General features: G+C 36.7%; 1 protein-coding gene across 3 annotated transcripts in view; it reads left to right on the top strand.

Annotated features, from left to right (window-relative positions):
• Positions 1 to 21,544, top strand: part of LOC134205081 (acyl-CoA Delta-9 desaturase) — a 126,179-nt gene that overhangs the window by 32,622 nt on the left and 72,013 nt on the right. Inside the window, exon 1 of one of the 3 annotated variants that reach the window (XM_062679985.1) lies at positions 5,218 to 5,815. The exons of the other annotated variants lie outside the window; for them this stretch is intronic. Coding sequence (XP_062535969.1) covers positions 5,446 to 5,815 — 370 coding nt within the window. The 5' untranslated portion in view covers positions 5,218 to 5,445. Of the gene's footprint in view, positions 1 to 5,217; positions 5,816 to 21,544 lie in introns of those variants that run through there. 3 annotated transcript variants of the gene reach the window in all.

Here is a 21,544-nt window from a genome sequence, read left to right as displayed (position 1 = left end):
TTTATGTTCAGAAAAACAAAAATTAAAATATCGAAAAAACCATAAATCAAAAAATCTTTAAATCAAAAACCAAGAAATTAAAAAACCAAAAAACATAGAAAAAAAACATCTAAAAATCTAAAACTTGCAAAAACAAAAAATCTCAAAATTGATTTTTTTTTGAAAAGTTTAAAATTAAAAATTAAAAAAACAAATTCAAATTGAAAAATCTAAATGCACAGAAGTTTAAGAGTTTTAAGACCAAAATAAATTTTAGAATTTTAAAATCATCTCTATTTCTAAAACTCAAACTTTTTGAATATTTAAATTTCAAGACTCGTGAGCCTTATTTACCTACAACGTCTCCGCCATCAAAAATAAATCTTAATGTTTTAAAATGTTAAAATTTAAAAATTCATAAATATTCAAATTTTTAAATTTTTGAATTTTTAAATTTTAAAATTTTTAAATTTTTAAATTTTAAATTTTAAATTTTAAATTTTTTAAATTTTTAAATTTTTAAATTTTTAAATTTTAAAATTTTTAAATTTTTAAATTTTTAAATTTTTAAATTTTTAAATTTTTAAATTTTTAAATTTTTAAATTTTTAAATTTTTAAATTTTAAATTTTAAAATTTTAAATTTTTAAATTTTTAAATTTTAAATACTTAAATTTTTAAATTTTAAAATTTTTAAATTTTTTATTTTTCTAATTTTTATTTTCAAATTTTTAAACTAAATTTTTTTAAAATTTTTAAGCTTTCAAATTTTTAAATTTTTGAATCCTTAAATTTTAAAATTTTTAAGTTTTTAAATTTCTAAATTTTTAAATTTTCAAATTTTTCAATTTTTGATTTTTTAAATTTTAAATTTTAAATTTTAAATTTTAAATTTTTAAATTTTCAAAAATTTTAAATTTTTAAATTTTTAAATTTTTAAATTGTTAAATTTTTAAATTTTTAAATTTTTAAATTTTTAAATTTTTAAATTTTTTAATTTTTAAATTTTTAAATATTTAAATATTTAAATATTTAAATTTTTTAATTTTTAAATCTTTATCTAAATTTTTAAATTTTTTAATTTTTGAATTTTTAGTTTTTGAATTTTTAAACTTTTAAATTTTTAAATTTTTAAATTTTTAAATTTTTAAATTTTTAAATTTTTAAATTTTTAAATTTTTAAATTTTTAAATTTTTAAATTTTAAAATTTTAAAATTTTTAAATTGTTAAATTTTTAAATTTTTAAATTTTTAAATTTTTAAATTTTTTAATTTTTAAATATTTAAATATTTAAATATTTAAATTTTTTAATTTTTAAATCTTTATCTAAATTTTTAAATTTTTAAATTTTTGAATTTTTAGTTTTTGAATTTTTAAACTTTTAAATCTTGAAATTTTTAAATTTTAAATTTTAAATTTTTAAATTTTAAATTTTTAAATTTTTAAATTTTAAATTTTTAAATTTTTAAATTTTTAAATTTTTAAATTTTTAAATTTTTAAATTTTTAAGTTTTTAAATTTTTAAATTTTTAAACTTTTAAATTTTTAAATTTTTAAATTTTTAAATTTTTATATTTTTAAATTTTTAAATTTTTAAATTTTTAAATTTTTAAATTTTTAAATTTTGAAATTTTGAAATTTTGAAATTTTGAAATTTTGAAATTTTGAAGTTTTGAAATTTTGAAATTTTGAAATTTTGAAATTTTAAAATTTTGAAATTTTGAAATTTTGAAATTTTGGAATTTTGGAATTTTTAAATTTTTAAATTTTTAAATTTTTAAATTTTTAAATTTTTAAATTTTTTAAATTTTTAAATTTCTAAATTTTTAAATTTTTAAATCTTTAAATCTTTAAATTAAATTTTTAAATTTTTAAATCTTGAAATTTTGGATTTTTAATTTTTTTTAATTTTTCTATTATTTATTTTGGCGTTGTTCGCTTGAGCTCGATAGCAATAATCCAACGAACTATTTTCAATCGACCTGTTTTTTTTCCGAGTCACAAAACTAGTCTGCTGGAGTAGATTAACAATTAAACAAACGTTTCAACTTATATTCTATACAACGATGTTTAGTAAAAACGCTGCTCAGAACTTGACAAACTTATCATCCGGAGACGAGCCAGCCTAGGGCTGAAAGTCTCCTTGATAAAGACAAAAAAAAACTTGACAAACAGAAAACTAACCTGTCGTTCAGAACTGTCAGTTGATTAAGGATGATTAAGTAATACCGTCATCGGGGATGACAATGAGTCAAACAGGGGTAAAAATGAGCCACTCTTTCGATTACTTACAATTCTTGTAGAATAGATTGAAGTTAGCTGTGGTCATAAAAACTAATTGCTTATAAGAGACCTTTTCGAACGATGTCGGAGAGAGCGATGGCCTAGACCCATATTGTCACCCCCGAAGGCAGTACTTCAGTATGTAACACATTTTGAAAATGACATATTTGACTTATAAACAGTATCATCTATTCTATATAAAACAAAAGCCTTATTCTACCCATTGGAGTTGGTGCAATTTCAAAGGAAATCTTTAGCTGCAGGATTGCGGTAGAATGATCCTATGAAATACGAATGTATAAGCCCGATTTAAACTTCATGAGCATTACAATTGTGTTCTCACGTGCAAAATTCACAACGATGCCTCTATGGATTGGGAATCTTATTTTTTATAGTGCATGCCAAATGTGTACCAAAACAGTAAAAAATATGCTATTCTGCTTACATGAAAACATAAAAAGCTAAAAACTTGACTAGCCCGAAAGAAGTAAACAATCCACTAAAAACTGATTCGTTACCAGGCTTCCAATCTACAGTACCTACACCAGATATCATATGAAGCTGCAGGCTGTTCTGAACAAAATCCTCCACCTGCTCATAAAACCCCCGCGGATTATGCACGTCCGGACGTCTGGTAGAATCGAAAATCTTCTAAGGCCAAAAACAAGTTTAGGGTACGTTACGCAGTGTCGAAGCACCAGGTGGATCGAGATTTGGTAATTAGGTAATAAAATTCAAGGTTAACCAACCGAAACTTCCTGGAGATAAGATATAGATTTTTGGGTAACCTAGAATTTTTAATAGAACAAACATAGCTAGTGTGTACTTTTGAGGCTGAGGTGCCATCACGGCCAACCACTTAGGATGTGTGGATGGTTGTAGCACAAACTAATTTGAAAATCGAGACGAGCCAGCCTCGGACTGAAAGTCTCGTTAATAAGGACTAAAAAAAATGAAAATAAACGTGCGCAAGAATTTAACTTATTTAAAATTAATGAAACAGTTCCAGTTCGAGTTTATTAGTTAACATTTTACTTTGCTATACCTTACGTCACGCGAACAAGTCGTATTACTGCTGCGAATAATCAATTTGTGCCTATGTTTTTTCTAGGGTGCATTAATTCTTTGTATAAGAAGTGGTGGCTATGCGCACGGTTGCATGTGGATATATTGTTGATGTTAAAGAAGGCTATTTCGTCCGGTTACTGGTCTGCATTTTTCCTTCCTTTGTTTTCCGAACAGTCAAATAATCGACGACCATGCTCTCGTCCCGTTTTGGACATCCGTCGTAGCTCGCCAACCTGCGCTTCTTATAGATAATGCCCTTAGTTGTTGCATTGATTGATTGACACACCCAATAGCGCATTGGCTTATCTGGCTATGAAGGCAGTTTCCGGCTCGTTAGTGGTGTCGGAGTAGACTGACAACATTTGTTCATAAAATTCTGGTGCATCCACCAAGTAGTAATAACTGCCTTTCTCGTAGTTGGCCTAGGATCAGTGTAGAATTAATCAAACTGGGTAGAATGATAGAAATTATCATTGATTGAAACTGGGCTCTCAGATGTTCTTATGACAAGTTTGTTTCTTAAGTGATGTTATAGTCCTTCGATTCAACTTTTGTAAAATGTTGTAAAATGCAACATGTGACGTCATTATTGAACGACCCCATGTATTTACGCTAACTTGTGCTCACTAGTTGTGATATACATAGCTTTTGCTAGTTTTTTATTTTTCTTCTTCCTGGTGGGCGACCTTTATTAAGCATCCAGTTTTAACAAGACAATTTCTATGTAAAGTATACAGCTCGTCCATAATATACATGACACTTCAAGGGCGTCTTCGAGAATCTTGAAAAGTTATACAGAAGTTCCAGATGTTTCTTTAAGTAAGCGTGACAAAGGAGTTAAATGATGTAATTTATTAATATTCCGATGATAAGAGTCATGCCCAGACTGTAATTTGATATTTTTACAATGAAAACAACGCAGTTTTTTATTTTTGTATCTTTGAGTCATGTATTTTAACTTCACATTAATGAGTAAATCCAACATAGATTCACAGTTTAGTATATGTAGTTTCTCACCACAAACTGCAAAACCGGATTGAATGCGGATGGTATTTTCCACAGTGTTCAAGCCTAGTATAGATGAAGCACTCACCAAACTAAAATGACATATCCATTCCAATCGGTCTAGTTACTTAACTGTAGATGACAAAATAATTATTACCTGTTCTATAATTAATATTTCCTGTATCGATCTTCGAAGTTTTATTGATCAATATTATTTCACATTTTTCATTTTTTCATAACAGCGAACACTTATGTTTTTCTTCACTCAGACCAGTGAACAGATCAACTTACTTGGTGCTTGTGTGAACACAGCATAAGGTTCACCTTTTGGACTTTATCTAAAAGCTGGTTGCTGGAAAAATGAATGTTCGCATTCAGCAAATCCCATAAACGAGTGTTGAGAAGAGGCAGCTGAACACAAGACGTTTGAGATCAGCCCACTACTGACTGGAAGGCAGGCAGCCAAGTTTTTGTGCAATCAAGCACCAAAATCAAGCCGGTGTTTTGATTGTGAGCCAATCTTGTTATGTAGCTACTCGTTTCTTTTGTTTTTCGTTGTTGCTTATTTTCCAAAGCTCTTTGATTTTTTTTTGTATTGGAATCAAAAATGGTCGAATATAAGCCGTAATTTAAGTATTGCCCTTTGAGTGATTTTGTCTCCAAATGACATTTTTTATAGCCACCCAGCTGTCGGTGGGAACCTCCGAGCGGTGAACTCCATTGAAGTTCGCTCTTTCTGTTTCGATTGAGATGAACTCCAGCATCGGTAAGCTTCCAAGAAGTCGAAAATAGGAAGGAGTGTGAGCAGCAAGTTGGAACCGATTCGAGCGCGTGAAACCAAGACAAAGATTTCTGATTTGATTTTAGGACCCAGCAGCATTACGACAGTGGAATTTGAATCGGTCGGACACGTTCGCGCATTTTGGGATGAAAACTGCGAAGAACAGGTTCTAGTGAACAACGTGTGACAAATGTGGAAGCCATTGTTCAAGATCAATTTTAAATACACTGTGAGCGTGATGGTTGTAGTTCTGTGTCACTCGTAGCTTTAAAATTCGAAGATTGGGATTATCCATCTGTTCAGTGATAAATTATTTAAAATTATCTGAAATGACGACGAAATTTGCAAAAGCTTTCCAATTCTTGGGTGGTAATTCGACTCAAGCTATGCAAAAATCCGGTAAACATTACCGTGGAGCAGTTAAATGCATCAGTGATCCAAACAACAACGAAACGGTGCTGGGTGATGATCAAACGATCACTGAGAAAGACATCAACGCATATTTGAGGCATTACAACAAATGGAAGCAATCAGTTCTGGGTCATCGCTTAACGTCGATCCTACGCGATTACTTTGGTTACGAGTTTGACGCCGAGATCAAATGGAACAATGTGCTGATGATAGGCTTATTTCACTTGATTGCGCTCATTGCCTTTGTAGTCAACATCGTGGATGCAACGCCAGCCACCTTTGCCTGGGGTGAGTAAACATAAAGTTTGGCAGTTCACAGATACGACGCTCGTTTATAAACTAGCGAACCATACAGCAACGTGTCCAAAATGGATTAACGTTAGCCAGTGCAACAAATGCTGCGCGTGGTTCACCAACCGTGAAGCAAAGCCAAATATTGTTGGTATTGCCTTGATTTATTTCGAAAAAAAAAACACTTAATTAGGACGCCAAATGCTTGTGTCCAACAAAGTATCAAGTTCGTTCAATACAACCCAATGTATTTTTTGTGGGGTAATTCAAATGTGACAAACATGATTGCATCGAATCTGGTTTCTTTGCGAAGGTTAATATCGTTGAAAAATAGTTCCTTTCTATTCCGTTTTTTATAATCTGTAAAACAATTGAATTTAATTATTTCAATTTTTAAATTCTGTGCTTACAAAACTTTCAATTCAAATGTCGCTTATCATTATTTTGATGGAAATAGTGTTTTACATTTTGGGTACAATCAATTGCAGTAAACATTCTTGTGAAAACTATGTACTAGAGCACTATTAGAAAAGTAATTATGAATTATTTCTCTCATTTTCACTGCAGCTTGGCTATAACTGTTGGAGTGCAAATAGAAATCGAGCATTGCAATATTTCAAAATCCAACTAGGCAAAACATTCTTCTTTAAACTTTTGATACTTCTCACACAAAATACTTGGTCTTAATTCGCCATACGTCGTGTTGTGCTTGTTCTTCCACTTATACCACACTACTCAACTCGACTGAAAATATGTCATAAGAAGTAGAAAATCCGAAATAAATCTTAATTTGATTCAGTTCAAAATCATTAACCTAGAAATTATTCAAAATTTGTCAATTTTAATTGATCTTATTCGTTTTATTGGCAGCTATGAGTATATCATAAATAAATCCAGTTGCCAACAGTTATTGCTGTAATTAAACTGAAAAAATAATCAGTTACTTGGGGACTTCCGATCTGTTGTATACTCAATCATAGGTAATTTAATTCAACGGCAATTCAGTCTCATTTTCACACGGATACTGCACTTAGCTATTATAAATTTATACTCGGAGTATATTAGAGGGCTGTAAAATTGCACAGATGAAAATATGCATCGCAATTTTCTTTTTAATCGTGTGAAATCATGCTTTCCTAAATAAAAATGCACTGCTTCTCGTTGTTTGGTTCGTACAGTTACAATTAATTGCCTTATTCGGCAACTCAGCCGTACGAAAACCATTTTTTTTGTTAAATATCTTGGCTGTGCATATGTACAGCACATGTTTCGAAATGAACAAATTGATATGAAATTTGCGAAAAAGAATCCACGTGTCTTGGAGGGACTCGAACCCTCAACCTCCTACTCTCTGTACAGTTATTTTTTTAATTTCGTTTTGTTTCTGGATTATTTTTGTTGCACAATGGTGATAGCTTAAGGTCATTTTTTAATTTTAAATAAGGCCGTTACAAATATTTAATTAACTTTTTGTCCTACTGGTCTCCGAAAGGTCAAGGAGATAATACAAAATAAATATTAAAATGAAAAAAAAAACAAAAAAAACTCCTCGGATTTGTTAAAGAATATTTTGAAAATCCTCAAAACTATACGAATTTTATTTTGTTGCCCCCTCAAAATATTATTTGTTGGCAAAAAAATCCGAGGGGGGGAGGGGTGGAGACAAAATAGATTTTAAATATTTGTTTCGGCCTAAATTACACTCGTAAAGATGTATTTGATTGCTTTGAATTCATCATTAACTGGCGTTTTAATAAACTTATGGTTTTTTTATAAACATATCTTTAACATGACTGAGTTTACCAAATAAATAGAATGAAATATTACTTCCCAGGTAACCAGTAAGCATTATATAAAGCATTTAAGTGGCATTATATGCGCCTTTAGTGCAAAGCATTAAATGCCAATAAGCTCTATAGTCGCCTTTAATGCTATTTTAATGCAGGTTTGGCCCAATATATGGCTGCTTAAATGCTCAATCCTATTTTATCGATAAAATAGATTTTTTTCTGAGTAGCATTCATTCAGCATCCGAAATGCTGAATAAATGCTTAATTTTAAAAACAAGAAAAAAGGTTTTTTAATGGCATTTTTTCTAATTCTTTCTTAACATAGTTTTTTTTTCATATTATATCGTTATTGTATTTTCATATTTGAAGTGGAACCTAATTTTTTACTTTCTTCGCGCAAGATTCGAACTCGCGCTCTTGCCACCCGACGCTGTAGTTGTCATCGCCCTTACCAGCTGGCCTATAAGAGAGAGGTGGTAGTGGGAATAATTTTGCCCAACATAAACATTAGGGTAGCGGTACCAATAGTGGAGGTATTAGTAGATCCACAAAAGAAATTATTTTTTAAAAATAGCTAATTACGGGATATTTACTGCTTTAATATCTTAGTCAATAGATAAACTAATAAATTTGCTAACAAAAATGAGATAGATGTTATTTAATATCAACAATTACCAAATATTGCTTGCACCACTATGGGTACACTGTTCCTTTAGTGGCGGTAAAAAATAATTTTGGTTCCTATAGTGGTGCTATCCATTGGTTTCTTATGAGATTCGCCACTATTGGTACAGTTGCACCACTATAGGTGCAAGGGAGTCAATTTTGTTAAGGAAAATCATTGTTTTCAATAGTTTTTCAAGCGAAATCTTAAGGTAAGTTGCATTTAACAAGAAATTTAAAGCAAGGCGCATCAACTACCTCCACTAAGGGTACGGTTACCCTACGCCCCTTCAGAAACATTGAAACTTAATCTAACTCATCTCAGAATGCAACCGTCACAAACGTCATACCCAATTGCAATGAAACAGCTACAGTAGTGCTGCTTCAATGCATCCATCGAAAATAGTGCAATGGAGTAATAAAATGTAGCTAAACTATGTAATTAGTGATAGGGTTAGGTTAACGACAAGTACTCCTGTCAATGTTCGTAATGGGAAAAACATTCTGCTCGTACCGATTTCTATTCTTAAATGTAAGTTCATTGGACAAATAGTCCCCGCTTTATGATTCCCTATTGGAAAAAGTTTGACGTATGAACACTACAGGCCTTAAAGTGGCACTAATGTACCTGTTCCATTGCAATGCATTGCACTTAACGAAAAACAACATTGTGCATTCAAAATGCTATTATAAGACTATGCCTCTCATGATTGCTTTGAGAATGCTTATTTAGAACAGTCAGGTTTTCGAAATGCTTATTTACGGCATGGAGCATATGCAATGCCAGTATAAAAGATTCCTTTCCTGCTGCTTAGAGCGAATGCGAAAAAAAGCCAATCAAATTCGTGTTAGTGCCCAAGATACATAATAGGAACGCATGTACTAGTTGAGGCACTATTCTTCATTTTGGTTCCTACTATGGAAAATCACATAGCTTTCTAATGGGATTGGCCACAATAGGGCCACTAGTGCGAAAGACGCCAAAAACTAAGCAACATCAATTTTTACAATTATGTTTTGTTTGTTTTGGAGGAGATTAAAGGTGTTATCGTGTCATATGAATATGGTTCACTGATCGGAATATATTTTGTGGTCATATGAAGTGCCACCTAATTTATATTGCACTAGTGCGACAACTGGTGCTATAACCACGACTGGTACATCCACTCTAATTTATTTTGGGCGAGACAAAGTTCTAGAACTAGAACTCAACGTCAAACTAATTCAATGCTATATCAAAATTTGAATGTTTTTACAGGAACCTTCTTAAATTTTCGATTGCCACGTTGTACAATCATGAGATCAATTATTAAGAATTGCTCATATGGAGGAAGCAAAGACAAATCTTATTCATCAATCACACAGTTCTAGTAACAATTATGCAATTGACCATTGTGCCAGACGTTCATTATGCCAAACGGCCGTTATACTAAACGGGGAACAATTATCGTCAATGCATGCGAGTCGTAAGTAAACCTGTTAGAACTCTGAAACTTACATTTTATGCACTGTTTGTTTTAAGTATTTTTTCCTGTGTGCGGAAAAGAGATTTCCTTTCAGTAATCGAATGTCTTTTTCTTATAACCAGGGAATTTGAAAAAAACCTTTCCCGAAAATTGACTATACCCTACCCTCTCTAAAGTCATCTTCTTCAAACATACTACGCACTTAGTGCTATGTTAAAACGATTCTTTTTCCTTGTTTTGACTTTTGTTTACGGTTGACCATCGATTTTCAACTGTTTCACCTAAGCCTCTCGTAGGCTCTTTTTAGCGCAGGAAAACTGTTTCAAACCCGCGAAAACGTGAACTAAGGTTCATTACGAATTTATATCGGGAATAAATCACTGTTTGAAATTAAACCGCCCGGATATGATTTTGCTGAAGAAGTGAAAGTGCCCCAAGGGTCGGTTCTGGCAGTGACTGTCATTCTTATTGCGATTAATGGGGTATTCGTCGTACTACCGGCAAATGTATGTACCGTCGTGCGGGGCTTCTTTTGACAAATCGGGGGCTACTTTGGACATTTTGTAACAAGAATTATAACGTGAATTACTATCAAATTTCCATTATCATTATTCAGGTGTATTGTGGATAGTTGGATTGCAACTTTCTGTTTGAAGTTTTGTATTTATTTCGTTTAAATTTTTCAGAAAATAAAAAATACAAGGTAGCCCCCGTAGTCAAAAGAAGCCCCGCACGACGGTATTCCTGTTTGTTTACGCTGACTACATTCTCCTTGTCGTCGTTGGTAGGACACCTAGACAAACTAGGGTAAAAACACAGGCTGCGCTAAGTGCTATCCACCGGTGGACCTCATCGTAGGCTTTTCTTTGAACTAGCGGGATCACTAATAAAGCTCGGGCTTGAAGCCATACCCAACCGGAAATTATCTGAGTCCTAGGTGTGGACATCGATTGGAAGCTCACTTTCATGCCTCACTTTGGGCGGTAAAGATGGCTTGTAAAACGCGCTCAAACCTGATGAAACCCCTTTCAAAGAAACGTATGGCAGTATGGCAGAAAGGGCCATAAGGCCGAACATGTTATTTAGCTTAAGGATTTTTTTTTCCATATGAGCTGTTCTGCAAATGACATTTTTGACCGTCCGTTTAGCCAAATGACCCTTTGTGCCAAGCAACCATTTCGGTCAAACGGCATTCTAGGTCAAATGACCGACTCGACCTAACGTCGGGATGGGCCATTTGGCGGAAAGTGACAAGACCTAAAGCTGTTCAGCCGATCAAACCATTAGAACGAAAATGTCATTTGGCCGAAAATGAAGTTTGGCTGCAAATGCTGTTTGGCCGAAATGGTCGTTTGGCAAGACAATGCTTTTTGACCGAAAATGGAGTTTAGCCGAACAGTCGACAGTTTTGATCGTATTTCCCGTTCAGCAAATAACATTTTCGGCTGTATGTATGGAAATGGTTGTCAGTTGTCCTTTCTGCCAACAACCAAAATGCCCTGTTTGACCAAGCGACCTGGACGAACTAACGTTAATAAATTCATAGAAAAAAAGGTTCAGACGAATGTCTCCCTTTCGTCCAAATGACATTATCCGCCAAACCGTTTCTAACCTTATAGGGTAAGACGGTATAATATGCCCCCCCTAAGGCAAAACCTTGATAACTTTTTACTTTTCATCGCAATTTATGCAAACTTTGTGTTATTTGGTAGTGCAAGAAGTCGCAAATGCATTGCCCGTGAGTAGTCATATAAAAATATTACAGATAACACGAAATAATGCTTTTTTGAAAAGTCGTGAAAAAATGGATTTCTAAAAGTGCCTGGGCAATACGCCCCACCTTAGCCAAAAGACGTTCCAAAGCCCTTCATTAGTATTTTATCAATCCCATAATAAAAAGGTTACAAATCCTTATGTGCTTGACATTAAAAAACCAACATAAGTCCATTTAATCAGGTTTTATTTACATTTCAATAATTTCCATATAATTTGAAAGCAACTGCTGCGAGCTCGCCGCGCTTGTGTCCAGTTGGTAAGGGCATATCGTCCTGCCTACCCTGGGGCGTTTTGGCCAGTAATACATATTTTCAAAAATCGTCACGTTTTTTAAGATGGAAGCAATTTTATATCATATTAACCACTAAGAAAAGTTATTTTGTTGCCCAACTGAGTGTTCCCGTGCAAGTTTTGCGGACAGTATGCTAGCGTCGCTCCAAAATGTTGAGCAAACAAACATGAAAAGTTACATCAAAACTGTCACTTTTCGTATTTTGCTATTATTTTCATTATGTACTACAAAAATACTTCCACATTCACATAGTACGATGGTTTTACAAATATTTATAGGTACCAACTGATTTTGACCCTTAGTTAGTTATAGTTTTCTAGAAATCAAAGAGGGGCGTTTTGGCCAGGTGGGGCGCATTATACCGTCTTACCCTAAACGTTTCGCTAAAACAATCAATTCGACAAAATGGAATTCGGCTGGAGTACCTTCGGCTTAACGTGTTATACGGTCAAGTATCATTCGGCCAAATGGCTTTATTCCAAATGACTTTTGGCCAAACAACCCTTCCCCTTCTTAAAAATTTTCATGGAAATATAAAGAAATCGCCTAGAAGTCCAGAAAAATTTCCCGGTGAAATTCCGAACAGCAACATTTATTAGTGCTCGGATCTTTGAAAATCGTCGTTTATTTTATTTCGGCTTATTTTCCTACTTATTCTCTCGCTTACCAAACCCATCCCATAAGTTCGAATGTTCGATATAAATCTTCATATTTAGCGCTTCTTACCAAAATTATGCCACCAGACGGCTTGCTCACTTTTGGTTATTACGCGAAGTAGTCGAAAACAACAACAAAAATTATGCACCATTTTTTATTTGAGCCATCAAAAGCTTCGGGCGAAATGGACTTCTTATTCGACAAATGTTCCTAATCTGAGATCTGGTGGTAGATGCTTTTTCAGTCTCTAGAAATGTTAGTGCGTGATTCACTTTATTGTTTTCTGGAAAAGCCGTAAAGTAGGCAATGATAATGTGCTGCTTCAAATGAAAATCTTATGCTGTATTTTGGCAACAAGTGCTTCAAATATTGTCCAAAAAGTTTTCCCTAATCGTGGTGCTTTTCTAATGAAAATTGCGAATTTATTATAAATGCTAAAATATTGTAACTATTATCCGTTCATCTACCTATGTGAAAATAGGTAAGTCTATTCAGAAAACTACTTTTTTGTACAAAAAAACTCTTGCACAGCCTGCCTGCCTAACTAGCTGCTAAAAACTAAGTCGAAGTGATTTTTCACACAAGTTCAGGAAGGTTTAGGAACAACCGCACCTTAGGGAACGCCGCAATCTCCCCATAAGAATCGAGTATACTGGTAGCAAAAGTGCGGTGCATTGTTCCCCAAGGGAAATATGCTGAATACCGTTTTGACTCAAATCCGAACATGACTCATATTCCTCGCTTTTAAATAGCCATTTCGGCTTCATTCGTTTTATTTTCCATAGATCTTGAATGAGTTTGTAATCTTGATCGTCAGTACGGGAAATCGATGAAAGATCCAGTTCAAGGTCCCTAAAATGCCAGTGTTCGGAATATGAGTCATGTTTGGGATTTGAGTCAAAATGGTACACTTTTTAAAGAAACAGTGGTAAATATCTCGCTACAAAACGATATTGACTAATTTGGGTGATAACCCAACGTTATATCCAAGGCTAACGTTACCTCCCGTGACCCTTCTTCTGCTTCTTAGGCATTATATCTCCCACTGGGATATTACCGCACCGCAGCTTAGTGTTCATTAAGCGCTTGTACAGTTTATTAACTGCGAGGTTTCTAAGCCAAGTTACCATTTTTGCATTTGTATATCATGAGGCTAACACGAATAGGAATCCAGCCACTCTCAACATGGTCTCGCATTGTAGCCGCGCATCTTATCGCACGACTTAGAATGGCTCCCCTTATCCTACCTTTTCGAAATAAGCGTAATTTAGACTGGAGATTCGAAGGGCTTATTATGTTTTTTACTCAAATAATTTAAAGTTATAACTCATGGTAGGGTGTTTTTTTTTTAGTAATTTGAATAAAAGACAATGACGCCCATTGGAAAAAAAACATTGAAATGTATTCTTTCTTGAAAATTCGATACAATCAAGATTCATAGAGACAATTCGTCACAATCAAAATTCATAGCTGTCATTATGCAAATTAATCTACATGACGAAAATTTACACGAGCTTATACCGGTGTTAATATTCTTGAGTAAAAGGTGTAGACATATTTTGCATAAACGTTGTTTGCGAGCTATACGCAAAGCACTAACAAACAAACATAATTCTCGACACATTTCGCGCAAAAAAAAACATCTCTGGCTTTTGACATCAACGTCATTAACTAAAATCATAGCTAAAAGTCATCTGCTGTTAACACCATGTTTGGACAAACAATCCAGGAAGCAATAGTGAACCAACAAAAAGCGATCGTTGAATATTTGAACAATGAAAAATCTCTGACTGTTTGTCTGTTTTGCGAGTGCACTAAAGTGTCGTAAATTTAGTTTGTATACGGTTAAATCAATCGATCCAAAATTAACATTCGTTTAACTGAATTTAAACCGTTGGAAGAATTTCAGTAGTTTTCATTTGATACCGGTGAAAAAAAAGTACTTAAGGACAAGCCTTCCGCAATTCAAAATAAATTTCACTCACGTTTTCAATGGCACCCACTCAAGACGGAAACAACGCACAACTATGTTTTTATTTCACGCATGCTGCGACGCATGCTGGCACGGCAAATGCTGGGTAAAGCGTACCATTGGTACTTCGCGTACCTGAAGGAATAAAATAGACCCCATCTCGCGGTCCTTAGCCTCTTACCCAGCAACTCCTATCTCTACCTCCCCGCGGTGCTGGCCGGGATACGAGCAACCTTAGGGAAGATCGGGTAACCAACCCCGGTGGGAACTATGGTCGTATGCTGACAGGGAAGGGGGGTTTGCTCCTCTCCGGAGGTGCAAATCTTATTGAGCGTCTGTTCTCCATGTCAGGATCGGCTCACAACAGCGTCTGTTCCCCATGTTAGGGGCGGCTGATCATCGTCCGAGTGCCAGCGAGGGACTCTAAAGTGAAACTGTGCACCATGGTCCACCGGAAATAAGGAGGAATGGTCCTCCGGAAATTTAGGGGTTTGGTGTCAGGCCCTGCAAGCCAGCCTTTAAAAATCATAAGCAACGAACAATCAACAAGAGAGTACGGACCGGAACCATCGGCGAAGACCACTGCGACGAAAAGGGACTAGCGATTGGAAACTCGGTTCGTGGAACTGCAAATCTCTCAACTTCATCGGGAGCACACGCATACTCGCCGATGTGCTCAAGGACCGTGGATTCGGCATCGTAGCGCTGCAGGAGGTTTGTTGGAAGGGATCAATGGTGCGAACGTTTAGAGGTAATCATACCATCTACCAGAGCTGCGGCAGCACACACGAGCTGGGAACAGCTTTCATAGTGATGGGCGACATGCAAAGGCGCGTGATCGGGTGGTGGCCGATCAACGAGAGAATGTGCAGGTTGAGGATCAAAGGCCGGTTCTTCAACTTCAGCATAATCAACGTCCATAGCCCACACTCCGGAAGCACTGATGATGATAAGGACGCATTCTACGCGCAGCTGGAACGTGAGTACGATAGCTGCCCAAGCCACGACGTCAAGATCATCATAGGAGATTTGAACGCGCAGGTTGGCCAAGAGGAGGAGTTTAGACCGACTATTGGAAAGTTCAGCGCTCACCGGCTGACGAACGAAAACGGCCTACGACTAATTGATTTCGCCGCCTCCAAGAATATGGCCATTCGCAGCACCTACTTCCAACACAGCCTCCCGTATCGGTACACCTGGAGATCGCCACTGCAGACAGAATCACAAATCGACCACGTTCTGATTGATGGACGGCACTTCTCCGACATTATCGACGTCAGGACATATCGTGGCGCTAACATCGACTCTGACCACTATCTGGTGATGGTTAAACTGCGCCCAAAACTATCCGTCATCAACAATGTTCGGTACCGACGACCGCCGCGGTACGACCTAGAGCGACTGAAGCAACCTGATGTCGCCACTGCATACGCGCAGCATCTCGAGGCAGCGTTGCCGGAAGAGGGTGAGCTCGATGGGGCCCCTCTTGAGGACTGCTGGAATACAGTCAAAGCAGCCATTAACGACGCAGCGGAGAACAACGTCGGGTATATGGGTCGAAGTCGACGGAACGATTGGTTCGACGAAGAGTGCAGACAGATTCTGGAGGAGAAGGACGCAGCGCGGGCGGTCGCGCTGCAGCAAGGTACCCGGCAGAACGTGGAACGTTATAGACGGAAGCGGAAACAGCAGACCAGCCCTGCCGTCCTGTTTAGTCACGCTTAGTCGACAACCAAGAAGCTTTCCCCTAAAGCAAAAATTTATTTTGGTCTATTTTAGCTCATTAAAACTCAGATTCGCCTATATGGGTCTCAGTATGATAGTTACTATCAACTGTGTGTACAAAAAATAGTAAACCAATCGGTTTTAAATGTCCCACCCCCTTCCCCCTCCCATGGCTGCCTCTTGGATTCGAACCAAGAGCATCAACAAAACCGCCAGAATGATGCGTGTACGCTATCCACTCTTTTACGGTTACTGTGTAAATTATTGCTGTTATTAAATGATGCCTCTCTTGTCTGAAAAGTCAAGAAGTCGGTGAGCACTACTTCTGCGCTCTCCACCCTCATTCGTGCTAATTGTTTCGGGAAGTGAGCTACAATGGTTTAAAGAGAGCGAGTTCGCGATGTTGCAGTTCACAGCTCGTCACTCACGCGATGCAAAGTTTATAGTAAGAGCTTGTATGTACAAGTTATTTTTCTGGTCTAAAAATATAAAAATGAGTTTGCTTTCCTTTGAGGCAATATAACTCCCGAACGGATGGACTTCTCACGTATCGGTTCGGATTGGCGATTTGGCATTGCAAGAAAAAAAAGAAGCAGAATTCGAAAAATAAGCACGGGAAATGAAAAAAAAAAGACTCCTCCACATTTCTAGAGGTAATTTATTTAAAAACGGTTGTCAGTACGAGGTTATTGTTATTATTATTATGTATTTATGACACTTTACCATTTTCATGACATTCGTGTCGGGAGTACGAGGTTGGAAATATTTAATACTGTGAATAAAACGAAAAATCAAAACCAAAATTTTGAAATCTAAATTATTCGTCTATTACGCAGTGCAAGAGAATTTCAACACCGCGGTGATAACCGTTTTTAATTAAATTACTTCTAGAATTTTTGAGAAGGGTTTGAAAATTTTCCTCCTATCTTTTCCCGTGCAGCGTGCTAGTTTTTTGAATGCGCGACATTCTGCTTCTTCTTTTTGTTGCAACGCCAAATCGCCAATTGAGATCTTCTGTGTTTATATCTTTTAAAAGATGTAAAATTTTGCCTGGAAAGTTGGAGGATTATCAGAATACACCCAGTTTTTTTTTACACGGTTCGGTTTTGGTCGTTTAAAACCTTCAGCGTCAATAATGAAGCAATGAGTTATTCCCGCGAAAAAAATTACTAAAAATCAAAGAAAATTAATTAATTTCTCGGTTGAGAACTTAATGAACTCCATTCGCGTAAAAAAAAACTGGGTGTACAACGTTTTCATGTGTTCTGAAAAAAACCATCAAGCCTGAATTAAAATCCATCTAGAGTGCGGTGCTGCAATCAACTTGCAGTTAGAAAGTTAAATCTTAGTTCTCAAATAATACATTTAATACTGTGTTCGCACCAGTGGCGTAGCCAGAAAATTGGTCTGGGGGGAGGGGTGGTGTTGGCGTTCCGAGCAATAACACTCCTCCGACGGAGATAGGTTTTACTTACACGAACGACCAAGCCTCGAAAAACGGAACGCTATTTTTTAAATCCCTATATCTCAGCCGTCAGTAAACCGATTTGAACAATTTTGGAACTCACAAAGTTTCCCGTCCTTCAAGATTTGTCTGAGACGTTGGGACCTCCTATGGGACCTATCGGGGCGTTTCGGGACCTCAAAACGTCGGAGCAAGTCGTGATTTTCAAACAAATTGCGTGGTTGGTGCTCACCAGCTCGATGTTCATGGTGATATAAGTATGATATTTTGGAATCCGTAATATTTAGAAAGTTACAGTCTTCCACAAATTTGTTCAAGAGGTCAATACGAAACTGTAGCAGATTATATTATTCCGGAACTCATCCGCTTGGCGGCACTAGTGTATATAATATTCGTTGGGTTGGATATTTAAGTTTGAGTTTTGCACTGACGATTGCTACAAATAAAACAATTTTGCTCCCCAAGATGCAGATGCTATCGAAATGCTAATAGAACACCAAGTTGAAATCATCCCAAGTTAAAGTTAGAATCTAGAGACATAGAAGAAGAATATAAGATGAGCTGAGTTAGTACTATTCTATTCAATTTATTTTATTGAATATATTCTCGGCGTAGCACCAAATTAGAATTCGGAAGTCGGGAATTTTGAACCGATTTTTTCCGAAGTGTTATCTGTCAAACTAATTGATGCGTTGTTTAGCGCATCTTTACAGGCAACTTCCCAAGTTGGGTAAGTTGACTGTATCTGGAGAAAAATCCTACTTCGGTATAAAAAGCGTTCTAAATTTATTCCGCATATTTTTCATTGTCGGAAAAATATAATTGCAAGGTTCCAGTCAAAAAGTGAAATTTTATGTGAAATATTATTAATACTGATCCAAATATTTCCTATTAGACCTTGCATGATCGATTACATTAAAGGCGATTACACGGCAGGTACTTCCGTCCATGGTTGTAGGGGCTAAAACCAGCGAAAGCAGCGTCCATTTGGTAGACCTATAGCAGAACGTTTTTCCTAAGCTTACGATTTGATACGGATGAGTTTGGCGAAAAAGTGTTTCTTTTATTGGATTTGGAGACGAAATAAACCTACCTTAAACTTACTTAATAAAGTTTTTTATTTTTGTTGTCACAAAAAACTACTTGGATATCTGCAGTTTCTCATTCTCATTCTTGAAACCTTAAAAAATGTATTAAAAATTTCCTGCTGTTCAATAAGCTACATATGTACAAACTTCGTATGTACAAAGCCGAGTGCAGGGTTTTGCTTATTTGCTATAGTTGTGTATAGTAAGAAATAAAAAGAAGGTGGTAGGGCACAACAACTCTACCTACTTGTTTTTAAAGTACGAAGTAAAAAAATGGTTCACGGGACAATATTGAGTTTTCTACAGTTCAACAATTAGATAACGTTTTTCTTATCTTCTACATATTATGAGCTGCTAACTTCATTATAATTCTCATTATTCTTAACAAATAGATGTTCTAATAGTAGTTTGTGCAACAAGTTGCAGAAAGATGATTTTTCTGCACGATTGGATAAGTACACTATGACTGCTGAAAAAATCGAGTTTTGCAACAAGTTACACACGCTATTTTTTGCAATGACGAAAATAGTAGTTTGTGCAACAAGTTGCAAAAAGAGTCGTACGTTTATCTAACGAGGCTTGCCGAGTTGGATAAATACTACGAGTGCTGAAAAAATCGAGTTTTGCAACAAGCTGCACACGCTTTTTTCAATGACGAAAAATGGACTTTAATATGACAAATCTGTACCATAATTATACTTGTACTTGTCTAATCCTTCCAGAGTTTACTGCACATGAACATTCTTGCCAATAAATTATGTTGCTGCAGAGATTCTTTGTTGCCGTGCCCCATTGCAAAATTTGATAAACCGTGAAGCGATAAATGTACTTGCTTTTGGAAATTTTTGATGTCATGTCCATCAAACTATTTCATTTATTACGCGACGCTGAGAATACACTATTTGAACACTTACCTAAGCTCATTCAGCAAAATGTAGTCATGTAACTACTGTTCTGATGTTTGCTTTTCATTATAGCATACAAATGAGTGTTATAATGAATATTATGCAATCCATTTGAGTTGCATAATGTTCATTAAAGCACCCATTTCGTTAGTATGGAAAAGTAGGCCGTTTTATCACTCAAAGACGAACTGTGGGGGCAGCAGGGACCATGTCCAAGGGCTTGACGACCCCTCCCCAGCTGTCAGTCAGGGAGAACTGCCTAGGGCGTGGTGGGATTTAGCAGTGGGCTCTGCTAAAATCCCTCCCAAAAAACCACAAGTGCCCGTAAGCGGACTCTATCAAAGCGACTGTGTGCCGCTTCAAAAGCACAAGCCCAGGGAGGGAGTGCCAACTGGCATGTGGAGTGTCCCTACTTCGGTAGGGTAGTGCGTGAGCTGCTTTGGCAGGGAGTGAGTGATCTGTTTGTGCTGAGGCAGGAGTGTCATAGCGAGTCGCCGCCGCTATGGCAGCCTCGAAGCGCAGCAGAAGTCTGAGTATGGACTGCACATGCTAAGGTAAGAGTGTCGTAGCGTTGCTACCGCTATCGACACCTCGAGGCATGGCAGTGGAGTGTTAGAATAAGTTGTGGAGTGTACCTACTCCGGTAGGGTAGCGCGTGAGCTGCTTCGGCAGGGAGTGAGTGATCTGGTTGTGCTGAGGCAGGAGTGTCATAGCGTGTCTCCGCCGCTATTGTCACCCCAAAGCGCAGCAGAAGTCTGAGTATGGACTGCACATGCTGAGGCAGGAGTCGAGGTATCCCATCGACACCTCGAGGCATTGCAGTGGAGTGTTAGAGTGAGCACCCGAAAAAGGGTCACATGGAGCGAATGGTCTTTGGAGAAGCTGCTTCGGCGGCAGGGTAGCAGTGGGTTGTACCCACACACCTACAGTAGTGCACATGTGGTGCATGGGGAGTGTCCCTGCTTCGGCAGGGTAGCGTATGGTCTGCTTCGGCAGTGGTGTGATTGATCTGCTCGTGCTGAGGCAGAGTGTCGTAGCGCAATATCTGTAGGCCCAGGCAGTTACCGCTATTGACACCTCGAGGCATGGCAGCGGAGCGTCCGGGAGAGCATCCAAGTAAGACTCAAATGGAGTGAATGGGGTGCGAGCACCCAAGTCAGTCTCGCGTGGGACGAGTGCCTGTGTGAGCGATAATGAGTGAGTACGCTTAGTACTGCCGTCCCCCAGAAGTAGTACTGCGAGGTAGTTCCTGGGGAAACGATGGTGGAGCCAAGGAGTTTAGTCGGTATTACCGGTATGGTCGAGTCCGACACTCCAGTACACTTCCGTGTGGTAGTTTGGCAACTACAATGCACGTGTACTGGGTTAGTGTGTAAATGCATTCTCCCTTGTAAAAAAAAAAAAAGACGAACTGTAAATCAAATATTATGATCAGGAATTGCAAAAAAAACGCCTTCCGACGTTACTAATCATATTATCGGGCCAAACCAGACGGCCAATTGAGTACTCGCGATGCGACGCGAGTCGCGACAATTCGAATAGTCAATAGTAGTGCACGTATAGATTCACTATCATGTGCACTAATTTTAATGACTTGCGACGTCTCATAACTGCGGATATTTCAATTTTGCAAAACAAATTCCCCATTTTTTTCCATACACATAATATATCACTTCCACTCTGCGAAATCCATATATTCGCATTCATTTACTCCTTAGCAAAACGAAGTGCACTTATAAACTCAAAAAGCCCCAATTCACCAAAAAAAGCCCACCACACGACCGAAACTGCCCAGACGAGAAAACTTTCTGAACCGAATTGGGAATCGAACCCAGCCTCCTTCATCACGGTCTTGCATCAGAAGACTACCCAAGCAACCAAAAGTTCACATTTTACTTAAATTTGTTCCTAACCGAACCAATTTATT

Source organism: Armigeres subalbatus, chromosome 1, assembly GCF_024139115.2.
Source record: "Armigeres subalbatus isolate Guangzhou_Male chromosome 1, GZ_Asu_2, whole genome shotgun sequence".
NCBI lineage: Eukaryota > Metazoa > Arthropoda > Insecta > Diptera > Culicidae > Armigeres > Armigeres subalbatus.
The sequence above is the reverse complement of the archived record's forward strand: the minus strand, read 5'-3'. Positions and strand labels throughout refer to the sequence as shown.